Source organism: Mastigoproctus giganteus, chromosome 7 (genome assembly GCF_048544385.1).
Source record: "Mastigoproctus giganteus isolate SK-2022 chromosome 7, ASM4854438v1, whole genome shotgun sequence".
NCBI lineage: Eukaryota > Metazoa > Arthropoda > Arachnida > Uropygi > Thelyphonidae > Mastigoproctus > Mastigoproctus giganteus.
Genome location: NC_143581.1, coordinates 41,160,799 through 41,175,603, shown reverse-complemented (window position 1 = coordinate 41,175,603; position 14,805 = coordinate 41,160,799). Strand labels below are relative to the sequence as shown.

At 37.5% G+C, this 14,805-nt stretch overlaps 1 protein-coding gene across 2 annotated transcripts in view; it reads left to right on the top strand.

Annotated features, from left to right (window-relative positions):
* vir (VIR_N domain-containing protein) overlaps positions 1-14,805 on the top strand; it is a 346,195-nt gene that overhangs the window by 188,972 nt on the left and 142,418 nt on the right. For both annotated transcript variants that reach the window (XM_090377624.1, XM_090377623.1), the window contains exon 23: positions 1,390-1,485. In XM_090377624.1, the coding sequence (XP_090233750.1) occupies positions 1,390-1,485 (96 nt within the window). The remainder of the gene's footprint in view (positions 1-1,389; positions 1,486-14,805) is intronic.

Below are 14,805 nucleotides of genomic sequence, written 5' to 3'. Positions count from 1 at the left end.
AGCAGACAATATATATCCTGTTTTAGTAAAAAAAAGATTGCCTATGAGTGTATCCTCCTATTGGGGATGTTAATGAGACCATCATTAAATTCTGGGATTATCTACCCTTGACTGGAGAGGTGTTAATATTTCCTTAGTTCACAAAGGAGGTGCTAAAGACATGATAGGCAACTTTAGACCTGTGAGTTGATTTCAGTGGTGGTAAAGATCATGGAGTCTGGGTTAAGGATATGATATAGAATCATCTCAGTAGGAATGATATCCTTAATGGATCAAGCATGGGTTTGTGAAAGAGAAGTTTTACTTGACCAGTGTAGTTAATTATTATGACAGTCATAATAATTAACTAGATTTAATGCAAGAAACAACTTTGGCATTATTTATTTTAACTTTTTGATGGCGTTTATATAAACTAGAACAAAGTGGGATTATTTATTTAAAGTAGTGTAATACCTAGTATCTTGTTGTGAAGGTGGCCACAATATGAGATAAAATCTAAACGATGCCATTATAATATGTATATAGTTAAACTTATGGGTAAACTATGGTGTATTTATACGGATATTATATAGTTAATCTCAACCCATAGCGTATTATGCCTTGAGCATTTAGTCTTCAAAATATTATCATTTTCTTCACCATTAGGCATCTCTCTTATTGTGGAATTAACTTCGCAACCGTGATGGCATGTCTGCATTACCAGGATACCTGCTCGCCCACTGATGAGTGAGCCAACAAGCTCCAAAACGCTTCTGCGTGGTGCTGCCCGCTAAGAATAAATAACAGTAGTCTCCTCTACTAGAGAAGCATTATTTATTTGAAGTAGCGCAATGCCTGGTATCTCATTGTGAAGGGAGCCACAATATGAGATAAAATCTAAACGATGCCATCACACTATGTATGTAGTTAAATTTATGGTAAACTATGGTGTATTTACACCGATATTATATAGATAATTTGCACTTGTAAGATTTATACTATTTGTATGTTTAATTGACTGAAATAAATATTTAAATTCCCAAAATATAATATAAATAATTTTTTTATAAATTAATAAATCTAGTTAAAATGCAAGTGAAGTTTTTAGTTATTCATAGTTAAAAATATATTGAGAAATCAGTTGTCAAAATTGGGAAAATTCAAAGCTAGAACATAAATGGAGAACCATTTGTGGTGCCAGGACAAAAACTGTTGTTGATATTAATAAATTTAATCAGTGCAAAGAAAAGCAAATAAGCTTTCTTTTTTTTTTTTTTTGACAAAAATAAAAATATTTATTTTATTAACGTTGCTCTCAAATAATTTTTAAAATTAGCCCATTGGATTTAGGTTATCCAGCCCTGATTTCAAGTATGAAGTGTCTGTACTAACATCAGTCTTCTTTTATAGTTCAAAGATTTAACTTCTGTTCCTGTGCTGCTGCATCTTTATTTATTAATGACTTTAGTTCCTGTGTCATCGTATTCCTATTCCCAGGCCCAAGAGGTTTGTAATGTTAAATTGCAAAATATTTTATGCTTTTAAATTTCAGTGTTTAAATGCACAATTGTTAAAATTTTAAGGTGAGGATTATGGGTCTTTTATAAATCATAAGCTACTTTTAAAACTCAAAATAGCTGGTATACCATGTTTATACGTTTTACCATAGACAGATAGTAGATGCTGTTACATTCAAGTATTAGGCGGAGCAATGTGGCCTTAGTTGCTAATGCTCCTAAAAACCAAATAACAAACAAACAAATCAAGTATTAGGAATCGGTAGGAATTAGTAAAAATCTAATTTAATTTATATAAAATTAAATGAGTTTTTATTTTTAAGATGTTATTATAATTGCCAAACAATGCAAATAAGTATACTTTTTCTACATTTGCCAAAAAAGCAAGCAGCACCTATACTTTCCCCTATTTCCAGAAATTATCATCCAATTTGAAATTTACCAAACTTTCTGTTTTGATCACCTTGGTAGGTAATTTATTATAACAATCTACAACATACTGTCCAAAGATAAATAATTTTCAAGTAATTCTCAGATCAGTACTGAAAAGACACAAAGGATAGACAACAGACATTCTTGGTCCTTGAGGTTGTCACAGACATTCTCTCAGATATGCCAGACAAGCTGTTCTTGCTACCTGGGAGTCTAAAACGCTGATGGAACTGATATTCGGGTGACACTTAAGTCAAGTGGACCCAATTTCGGCGAAGTCCGGACGGTCTATGACAGCCAAATCCTCTGCTTGCACCTTCACGATGGTGGGACTGTTAGTAATCCTGGGTATAACCTCCATGCACAAGTACATGGTGGGTGACCACCCTGGTGTGAACCAACGTAAGCAGGGGTCGAGGTGTGGCGCCCACACCACATGGAGGAACGCCGCCCCTCTATGTTATCAGGCAGTACTTGGTGGTAGATGACTCTCATCAACCAGTGAAATACCACCACTTTGCTTATTGGAGGCTTGAAGTGGTGGAACCCATGTTTAGTCTCTAGAGCTAAGTTCCGGTCAACCCTTCCCTATCTCTTCCATCATGCAGTATGATTGATGACTTTTGAGGTTATGATGAACGTCGTGGCGAGATCCAATATTCCTTACATTTCGAAGGTACAGCTCTAAAACGGTGTTCGCAGGCCGGCCGCTAGATAGTACACTGGACCTAACCTATTGGTAACTCTCTAGGAGGCTTCCGGATCAGCTAGTGTATAATCTTGCTACCTCTACTCTGCCAGATAGTGACTGGAGGGAGTCCAAGTAGTGTGTATGCGGGGAGCATTGTCGAGGCCACGTTATGTCAAGGATCTGGGTATATTCTTACCACATGTACGCCATATCCAAAAATTTCATTACTTCATACAGCATGTCCCACCCACTTTTTCTTACTCTTGAATATACCATGAATTGTCAAAATAATAGAGCAAGCTTATCTGCGAAAAGATCTAAACCTCCCAAGGACTTCCTAATTCATTTCACAAATATACGTGGTCTTAATTCCAATCTCAATGATGTCCATTTCCATTTGCAGTCTGCCAAACCCCATGTACTTTTTCTGACTGAATCTCAGTTATCAGTTGATTCAACTACTTCTCATCTCAGATGTCCAAATTATTTGCTGTATGATTCCTTTCGCCTCAAAGGTGGTACTTGTGCATATGTCCGTTCTGATATTCCCTGTCAGAGACTTGTCAATTTGGAATCTCCTATCTTTGATCTGCTCTGGCTTAAAATCTCTCTACCTCATTGTGTCAAATTCAGCTGTTGTCTCTACCGTTCTCCCAACTCCACTAATCACTTGGAACTCTTTGACTTCCTCTCTTTGCAACTTGACTTTCTCCAGTCCAACTTTCCTAACAGTGAGGTAATTTTCCTTGTTGATTTTAATGTTCACAACTCCAGCTGGCTTCCATTTTCTAGTCACACCGACCCAGCAGGTCGAGATGCTGAGGCTTTTGCAATTACTAATGACCTAGCACAGATTGTTCATTTACCTACAAGAATACCGGGCAATCCTAATCATACAGCCAATACGCTTGATCTTTTTCTCACAAACAACCCTTCTAAGTACACGGTCGAAGTGAGAGGTCCTTTAGGCACTTCAGATCACAACTTGGTGATTGTCTCTTCTCCAATGGAACCTTTATCTCATGGCTATTCCCAACCTCGTATTGTTTGGCATTACAAGAATGCAAAATGGGATGACCTGCGAGACTTCTTTTCTTCTTTTCCTTGGTCTGATTACTGTTTCAAAATTTCTGATGTCAACGTTTGCTCAGATCGTGTCAGTGAAATTATTCTTGCAGGAATGGAATCCTTTATCCCACACTCCACTTTAAAATCTCATCCTTTATCTAAACCTTGGTTTTCCAATAAATGTGCTAAGGCTGTCCAAGAGAAGAATGTTGCATATCGTAATTGGCTTGTTTCTAATTCTTCAATTTCATTTTCTGCCTACACCAAAGCTCGCAACAATTGTAAAGCAGTTATTAATCAGTCCAAACTAGAGTTTGAACAGGCTAAGAGTAGAAAACTTGTACTTGCACTAATGGTAGCCGAGCATTGTGGTCTCTTGCCAAAGCTATTGGCCGCAACTTTTGCCCATCTCTGCTCCCACCTCTGTCCAAACAGATGGTTCTGTTGTCACTTCAGCCAAGGATAAAGCTGACCTGCTAGCATCCCATTTTTCTTCCAGCTCATGTATTAATGATCTTGGTAAAACACCTCCCACCATTCCTAACACGCTCCATTCAATGCCTCCTGTGGTCTTCCGTCAAAAGGATATCAGAAGGATTTTGATGAATCTTGATGCTAAGAAAGCTCCAGGTCCTGATGGTATTTCTCCACTTGTTCTCAAAACTTGTGCTCCTGAACTTACTCCTATTCTTTGCTGCCTTTTTTCACTTTCTTATTCCAAAGGTGTTTTTCCTTCTGCTTGGAAATTTGCTCATATCCAGCCAGTTCCTAAAAAGGGTGACAAATCCCTCCCATCCAATTATCGTCCCATTGCAATTACTTCTACTCTTTCTAAAGTAATGGAGAAATCAATTAACCGGCAACTCTTAAACTACCTAGAAACCTTCCGTCTGATCAACGATCGCCAGTATGGATTCCGTCAGTGTCGATCCACTGGTGATATTCTGGCTTACGTTACCCATTTATGGACTAATTCAATGGAAAGGTTCGGTGAAACACAAGTAGTTGCTCTTGACATCTCAAAGGCTCTTGATCGTGTTTGGCATAAAGGTCTTCTAAACAAGCTTCCATCTTATGGTTTGCCAACTGTTTTTAGTAATTAGTTATCCAGTTTTCTCTCTGATCGCTCACTGAGGGTGATGGTAGATGGCTCTCTGTCTTCTAACTTCTCCACTAATGCCGGTGTCCCCCAAGGTTCAGTTCTTTCCCCCACTCTTTTCCTCTTGTATATCAATGACCTTCTTCCATTGACTGGAAATCCTATCCATAGTTTTGCCGATGATAGCACATTGCATTCAACTTTCCATTTTGAGAAACCTTGTCCTGCTCAATCAATTTCAAGTTCTCGAAAATCTGCTGCCAATTCCTTAAATGCCGATCTTCAGTTAATTCTCCAGTGGGGCAAAGACAACTTAGTTGATTTCAACTAAGTTGTCTACCCTTCTAAAACTCAGTCTTGTCTTATATCTCGCAAAAAAGGATTCTTCTGCTCCTATGTTTATCTTTAGTGACACTCCGATTTCTAGGCAAAATGATATATCTCTTTTGGGGATTACCCTGACTTCTAATCTCTCTTGGCACAAGCACATTACAAATATTGCTTCCTCTGCATCTAAAAAACTTGGTTTTCTCTTTCGCTCTCGTGGCGTTACTTTTCTTCCAAACAGCTGCTCACTCTGTATAAATCGCAAATCCGCCCTGCCATGGAATATTGTTCCCACATCTGGGGTGGTGCCCCTAAAACCTCTCTCAGGCTTCTTGATTCCATTCAGAAGAGGGCAGTTAGGTTAATTAATGATTCATCTCTAACAGAGTCTCTCCACTTGCTTTCTCATAGACGTACTGTTTCTGCTGCTTGCCTCTTCTACAGATACTTCCATGGGCACTGTTCTTCTGAATTGGCTTCTATAATTCCCGCTCTCTCTTTCAAAACAGTCCGAACACGTGCCGCCACCAGCCAACATCCATTTACTGTCCAACTTCAAACCCACAAAACCAACTTTTCATCTTCCTCATTTATTCATTCAACTGCCGTTTTCTGGAACAACCTTCCTTCATACGTATTTCCTGAAAATTACAATCTACAGAAGTTCAAGTCCAATGTCAACAAATATCTTCTTTCGTCTTCTCAACCTCCAACCCAAACACGGTACTAAGTACTATAGGTTCTAATACCTCTCGTGTTTGGGGTTCTCATAAAAAAAAAAAAAAAAAAAAAAACATTCTCTTAACAGACTTGAGAGCAATTTCCAAAGTTATACAGTAGTCTATCCTTTGACTTCTCAGTATTGATGTTTACATAGTTCTTGCTCTCCTCCGTTTCTTGGCCATTTAATATTTAAATTCTTTTACTCCTATCTCATCAGTACTGATACTTTTTTTCAGCTCCAATTAATTCTACAAATATATTTTATAGATGTATAGGAGAGGTTGTCCCCCACCATCTTTATGCTTTCTGCCGTATTTTTGTTTTATTTTTCTGCTTTCCTTTATTTCTTTTAGGCTTGCATCCTGTACATCAGTGGTTTGCGAATCCCTTGGGGGGTTAGTGCTAAAAATTCTGTAATGGCATCTGCTTAGATTTACATAGGTATATTTTTGTAAACTACAAAATAGTTTAATATTAATTTATGTGGTTCAGTTCAAAACTTATATTTAGTTGTGGTTTGGGTCATGACCCTTACATAGCAAGCATGCACAAGATGTTAGTTGGGGGGGGATTGGGTGTGAATGTGCTGATATGTATCGCACCGTTCAGCTGTGGTAAAAGGGTTGTAAAAAATTTACTAATAAAATATTATTTAATAATAAACAAAGATAGAATAAAGTAAAATAAAATTAAATATAAAATAAAGAATTTCCAATGAAAGAAACCATATCTCCCACAATTCCTTATAATTAGTTTGCTATCTTACAGTATATCTTGCTAAATAAACATGTTTTCCATACAATTTTTTTTTTCTTTCTCAAACACTATTGTTATGTTTAGATATTTAATAATACTTTTATATTATTATGCAATATCATTTATAAAAATGTAGTACTGGAAATATTTTTTAAAATAAAAATTGAGAACTATTATATGATTTCAGAGAATATAGCCTTAGTGGTTTGCAATAAAAATATGTTGAAAGGGTTTTGTGAGTCAAAAAAGGTTGGTAACTGCTGCTGCTGTACATTGAATATGCTGCACTGCTATATTCATACAAGGCGATTTTTTATTCTTCATACTAATTCTTTTCTTTGCAGTTTGGCAAGCTTCAGTATGGTATTATTTTGAAACATCATAATAGGGTGGTTTTTAATAGCTTCCCTGAGGTGTCTGGCAAAGGACTGGTATGTCTTCCAATGTCATCTGATTTAAACCCATGTGATTTCTGTCTTTGGGATTATCTCAAAGACAGAATGTTTCAGAATGCCCCATGAATCATTCCTGCACCGAAGAAAGCAATTGGAGATAATTTTTTCTATGTTGGAGGAAGCATTGGTGCATGTTCTTCACAACTTTACACTCTGACTGAGACACATTATTATTGATAAATGTGGAGGACACATTGAATGTGTTACATGATGTTCTCATATCTGCTAAATATAGTTTGTGTTAACTTCTGTTTTTAAACAATATTTTATTTTCTTCAGATGAATAAAATGGTATGATGAATAGAAAATCACCCTTCTATATATTTACATATCCCATTTCTACCTACATCTATCTCCAGCCACAGTTAATTTTATTAATTTGATTAATATAGTCTCACTTCTACCTTTTTTAGTATACAGGAACTCCCCGACTTACGTAAGGGTTGAGTTCCACTGAACGCTACATAAGGCGGAATTTTCCCCATGCGTGTGCAACATTTGCAACTGTGTTTGCTGAATTCATTGAATCAAAAAAGAAATGTTCGACAAACATGTAAATATAATTATTTATTCAATTTTTAATCTCATGCACAGGAAAAATTACAAAAGCGTGCAATTTAAAAAAATTATAAAATTACAAAAAAAAGAGAGGAGACAGGCATAAGTTTTACCTCTCGAGCATTGTTACCAGAATTGACGTCTTCAGCTGATAAGTACGCTGCTGCGAAGGTTGAGGGCTGTGGAGATTTAAAAGGAGTTGGCCGCTCAACCTTATGAAAGAACATATTAATGGATGACTGGATGGTGGCTTTTTTACATAGATTTCTTTGTAGCAAGCAAGCATATCATTCATCCTTCTGTTAACTTTTAAGAATCATTCGCTGTCAGGATCCATCTTCTCAAACCTCGCCATTGCCATCACCCTGGTGATGAAGCATCTCGACTCCTCATTTGGTTCATCTTGAGCTTTGTCAGCATTTTCTTCTTTCACTATCGCTGTCTGCAAGATGCCCAATGTATAACTGATATTAAATCAAAACTAATGCTAGTAGCATAGCAAAACTGTTTGGCAAAAATAATAAATAAACATAATGATTAATCAACAGGGAGGGAGAAGAAAAGTAACAAGACTAAAAATTATAGCAGAAAATCTCCAAATAATTTAGAAAATCCAATTAAAAATAATAAATCAATTTTAAATTTTAGAGCCAATTACATAAGAATTCAATGGCGCCCCCCACTCGTAAGGTGCCAATTTTAAATTACGTGAATATCACAAATAGAGACTAAACTAACTACAATAAAATAAAACCAAAATAACAAAAATAGGCTGACCATTATGCCCCATATCAACGGACAACCACAAGGCCAATAATGGTCAGAGAATCGCTGCATTTCAATTGTTAGACAAATCTCCGTAAAGGCAAACTAATCGATCTTCTCCCTCCCTGTTGATTAATCATTATGTTTATTTATTATTTTCGCTCAACAATTTTGCCATGCTACTGGCATTAGATTTGATTTAATATTTAATATCAGTTATACATTGGGTATCATGTAGAGGAATGTCCATTTTGCTGCGTCTAATGATAGCCTTATATTTATTTCCTTAATTTTCGTATTATATTTTTTACTATTTTTCTTAATTACTTCATTATTCTAATGTGTGTGTGTGTGTGTGTGTGTGTGTGTGTGTGTGTGTGTGTGTGTTGTGTGTGTGTGTGTATTTCCTATTTTATCTGGAATGTGTCATATTTTCATAACCATATTAAAACAGACTATTCTACACATGTATTCACGTACACCCAGTATATACAGTCCATTCCGATTATTTGGGACACATCGGGACTAGTGCATTTTGGCCCGATTAAGCGGCTGCCCCAATTATCCGAAGTTTCACGTAAATAGTTAAAAATACAATGTTACCCCCCCCCCCCTTTTTTTTTTTACAATTGGTTCACAGTACAATCAAATCACATTACGACGAACTCAACATAGTAAAGTACCATTCACTATACGATGTGCAGTAAGCGCCGGTCATTGTGATCACGTTTGTGAATTGAATTTTAATTCTATTACACAGCGATTCTAATTAGCGAAAATAGGAGGAATATTATCCACAGGCTATAAAAGCAAAGATATATTAAGCACAAATTTACCCTTTATTACCTTACCAATTAAAAAATACGTGAAAATTGGAAGAATATACGTGATAATCGGAATAATTAATACGTACTGTAATATGTACATACGAACTAGTTGACATTTCTGTTTACTGACATTTGTGGGTGGGGGTTAAAATTTAAAACAGTAAAAAGATAAGCAATCAATAACAAAGGACACGGCACGCACACAAATTGCAAGTAACACAATACGCGCAAGTGAGAACAGAGTAACGAGTTACAAAGCTTTAAAAATAGGAATGAAGAGAAGATCTGAAAATTAATTTTTTTTATTTGATTGAAGATTTCATGGAAGTGTAAACACATTTCACCATAATAACCCACAGAATTCCAGCTGTCAGTATTATCGCAAATTCAATAAGATTGAGTTTACTGTCCGTTTATGATAGATTTCACTAACAGAAAAGCCCAATACACAGGTGACTACTAATTGTTTTTATTGTTTTATGGTTGTGACCTCCAGAATTTCGATCGAGCCACATGGTACCGTCGGAGACAATCGTAGGGTAATCTCCAGTGCTGCGGTCTCCTGCCTCGATTAAACGGCATGCTGTCCCAATTAAGCGAAGTAAACCCTGGCTATTTTCTTGATTGGTTTCTGTTTTTTAAGATTTGCCCCAAATAAATGGCTGCCCCGATTAACCGGTGGCCCAAATAACTGGAATCCACTGTATATATATATAACTCAGTAATAGTTATAATTGAGTCAGCGAGAATCAGAGTGATGTAAGTCAGATTTATACTCTCTCATGTATTTTATTGATTTTAGTACCTCATTACAGAAAAAAAATCAAGAAACATGAAATCTCCTAGTAATTGTCATTGTAGTAATGTATAGTGTTAACTGTAATGCAGCTCTGGTGGTTTTCCCCCAACTCCGTATCAAGCAATATGATGAATACAAAATGTAAAAGCCAGATTTATGTAGGTTAATGAGTGTTTTTGCAGTGTAGGGTTGTGTTGTTTATCTGGCCTCTTAGCTTAAAGGCCTGTATTTTGACACAAACCTCTAGTATACTGTCCAGCACCCCACGAGGAGGTGGGCCAGCAGTAGGGAATGTAAAGCACTGGTGGGGCAAACCCTGGTGCCTAGGCTACAGACAGGGAGAGCCCATTAAAAAAAAAAAAAGGTGAAAATTAGAAGTGGTAGTTGGGAGATAGGAAGTGGGGGAAAGTGGTACAAGGATACGGGGGCAGTAGTGGAGGCACCTGCCTGAATGAAATGGGGGACAGAAAGGACCCCCAGGTCAGGATGCCCATCCTGCTCTGAGGGTGGGATGATAGTTGGTAGTGGGAATACACACCAGGCAAAGGGGGGTGACACCCAGGTCGGGGGAGTGAGAGATTAACCAACCAATTTGGTAGGAATAAAAGAACACAAGGAAAAGATTCCTATGTAGGAGTGCCTGCGTTGATGCTCTATCCTGCACTGGCCAGTGTCAGCATCCCACACTGTGCTGGTTATAAATAGCCACAGCATGGTGTCTGCTTGGATGGGCAGTGGGTCTAGGCCATCATTCTATCTGGGGGTGGGAGAGACACACATTTGTTGCACTTATAATCCTCATTCACACTCTACTTCTATTTTTTCTATTTTTGTATTTTTTTTCTTACGTTTTCTGTTAAGTTATATATATATATTTTTATATATTTTTTTTTTCCTTCCACTCATTCATCCTATTTCTCACACACCAGAGGCAGAATGCAGTGGTGTGTAGTGTAAATTAATATACTAATGCAAAATACGGTATTAAGTAAGTAAAGTTATTGAAAATTAAAAACTAGGGTTACTGTACACTTAACTATAACATTTTATGGCTTGTGTTCTTTCTCTCACACATTTACACTCTCTCTCTTTCACTCTCTTTCACCGAAACTACCATTTAGCATTAGTTAAGGCATATGACGCAAGAAAGCAAGCTTATACAGCATCAGCCAAAAAAAAAAAAAAACCCCTTTCCACTCTGCCTATCTGGTCATTCCAAATGTTTGTCTAGTTCAGCCTTAAATTTATTTAAGCTATCAACTTCCATAACAACAGGTGGAAGTTAAAGGCAAACTGCCGCACATCTATTCTACAACTGTCTTTCTCAATTTGAATCTCTGACCTCTCAGGTTCTTAGTCTAAACAAGCAGAAGAACCCCATCGGCATTGAGCCTGCTCAAACCATTCAACGCCTTGTACACCTCAATCAGATCACCTCACAGGTGCCTAGTCTCCAGGTTCTGCAACTTGCAGAACTTAAGCCTTCCTTCATAAGCACACCTCTTTGTTCCTCTCACCAGTCTTGTTACCCTTCTCTGTACTTTTTCTAGCAACTGAACAGCCTTCCTAAAATGAGGCCTCCAGACCTGTACGAAAGGACCTAACAAAATTCCTATAAATCATTGACAAAACTTCATGATCTGCTCTGGCAGCATGTCTGCACTGATCAGATAACTTCATATCTGACTGCACAATAACCCCCTCCCCCCCCCAGGTCTTTTTCATTCTCCACCTCCCTGAGTTACCACACAGTTGGTATGTTTCTCTTGGGTTACTACTACCCAATGCTTTTTTTGTAAAAAAATAGGTGCCGGTACTCATTCTTTGCTATCAGGAAAAATTGAAAATTAAAAGAATATGAAAAGTACTCTAAAATTTTTTTTTTTTTTTTCTGAAATAGTAGTAATGTTTTTATAATAACAACAACAAATTAAGTATATTAACACAGTTTATTAAGCATAAATTTATTATTCAAGTATATAAAAAAAAAGTAAAATAAGTAAAAAATAACATAAGTAAAAATAATTTCATAATAAAGTTTTTGTAGAATATTCCAAATTTTTATTAAGTTCTCACCCGACACCCTATGTCAGGGGTCGGAAACCTTTTTTGAGGGCCCCGAGTGCCAAGCGATAGTGTCCAAGCGATTTTCCAAAGCGATATATAGTGCTCTTTCCCAGTGATTTAGTTATATTTTTCTTTCCAGTGCTTTTCTCCTACTCATTTCTTTGTAAGTGGTTCTGTACTTAACAGATCCTAAGTAAGAACCCAGAAAGGAAAATTACCTTTCTTTTCGTAGTATATTTATTAATTTTTTGCACTAACAAACTAACCTCTCCAACCGCTTGGCCACTAGGTGGCACCGCTCCTGCCTCCACGTGGCGGGGCTGGAAGTCTGGGAGGAAAAGCGCTCACTCCCAGGGCTAAAAGGAGCAACAATGGACTGTGATACATGTCCACCACTAGAGCCGACAGGCTCTCAATATACTGAGACTCGAAGAATGGAAGACGATTCCAATCTGGCAAAAAGAATGAAAAAAGACTGTAACAAATCAGAACCACCAGCTTTTCTGATTTTACATTCTTTATCGACTCAGCCGCTAAGCAGACTCTCTCCCTTTGTCATCCAGAGATGTCTGGAGAATGCAGCAGGTACACCGAAAATGGTGAAAAGGCTCCAATCAGGAGATCTCTTAATTGAGACCACTCAAGCAAGGCATTCAGAATTTTTATTAAAAATGACATCTATAAGCGGAATCCCAATTAAAGTCTCACCACATAACACCTTGAACTCCTCAAAAGGAGTAATAAGTGAGTGGGATTTGTTGAACGTAACTGAAGAGGAGATAGTCGTGGAACTAGCAGAACAGAAAGTAACTCAAGCAAGAAGAATTATGATAAAGAAGGATGACAATCTTGTTCCCACACGTAATATTATACTGACCTTTAGTACACCAAATTTGCTGACCTCAGTTAAAGCAGGCTACCTAAACTGCCGTATCCACCCATACATTCCAAACCCTTTAAGATGTTTCAAGTGCCAGAAGTTTGGTCACTCCCAAACAACATGTAGAGGCGAAAATACTTGTCCTAACTGCGGGTCAAAAAACCATTCACAAACAGAGTGCACTGCAAAGGCTCCGGAATGTCCAAATTGCAAGAATGACCATCCAGCATACTCAAAATCATGCGAACTCTGGAAAATTGAAAAAAGAATACAAAAGTACAAGACAGAGAATAAGGTCACATATCAAGAAGCAAGAAAGCAAATAAAGTCAACTATCCCAAAAACCACGTACGCTGCCATTACACTAAAATGCCAAGCTGTTTCAACCCAAACTGATGTATCAATTCCGCCCAATACATCCATTGCAGAGTGGGCACGATCTGTGCTATCAACACCTCAACCTACCAGCAAACCCGTTGTAGTTGATGAAATAAGCAATACCCCTATCACAGTTTCGCCTAAAATAAAATCATGTGATAAAATGTCAAATAAATCACGAAGGCAACAAGCCAGTGAATCACAAAAGGCAAACTCAAATAGAATGGACTCTGAAAATATAACTACACACGATGAAACAGTACTTGATCTTCATGCAGAAGATGATATGGAGACTGGATTTACATCAGGTCAAACTGATGACGTAGAAGAGGGTACAGATTCCGGACGTCCCAATTTTCCTAGAAAAGATAAAATGAAATACGACCGTCAAAAGCAACCCACTCACAAGAAACACACAGACTCGCCTTCCCTCCTCAAACCCCGATAATGCAGAACATTGTTCAATGGAATTGTAGAGGTTTACGCAGCAATACCGATGACATCTATGATTTAATATCCCGATATGGTCCTATAGCCGTTTGCATACAAGAGACTAATCTAACTCCACAAGTCATTCCATCAATCAGAAATTTTACATTTTACAGAAAAGATAGAAACTCCTCATTATCCGCACGCGGAGGCGTCGCGATTCTAGTTGACTGTAAAATACCATCTAGAAAAATTCCGCTTCAAACCCACTTAGAAGCCATTGCCGTACGTGTATCAGTTGGGCAAATTCTAACTCTAGTATCTCTGTACCTTCCACCTAACAAGATGTGCACGTTTAAAGAACTAGAAGACCTTATAAGACAGATACCACCACCTTTTTGTATCTTTGGTGATTTCAACGCGCATCATCCATTGTGGGGATCAGACCACATGGACAGTAGAGGACACTTGATCGAGACTATACTAGACCAACTGAATATAACATTACTGAACACTGGTGAAAATACTTATACTCACCTTCCCTCTGGATCTATGTCAGCAATTGATTTAACTCTCTGTTCCCCCATATTATACCCCAGTATAGAATGGACAGTATTAAACGACCCACACAACAGTGATCACTTTCCAATCATATGCAGAATCCAAACGCTTCAAACATCACATCCTGATAATCGCTCAAAATGGAAATTCTCCAGAGCAGATTGGAAAAAGTTTTCAACCCGTCTTTCTTTTGATAGCCAATTGATCAAACTACAATCCATTGATGATGCCACAGAGCATATTACCAAACAAATACTGACCACTGCCTCCGAAGCAATACCTCAAGCCTCCACATTTAAACACAAAAACCTTAAACACTGGTGGAATGAAGCTTGTACCAATGCCAAAAGGGAAAAAAATAAAGCTTGGAACCTGTTCCGGAAGTTCCCAACTACCAACAACCTAATTCAGTATAAAAGACTAAAGTCAAAAGCTAGGCAAGTTAGAAGAAAAGCCAAAAAGGAATCGTGGATACAGTTTGCCTCCACTATTAC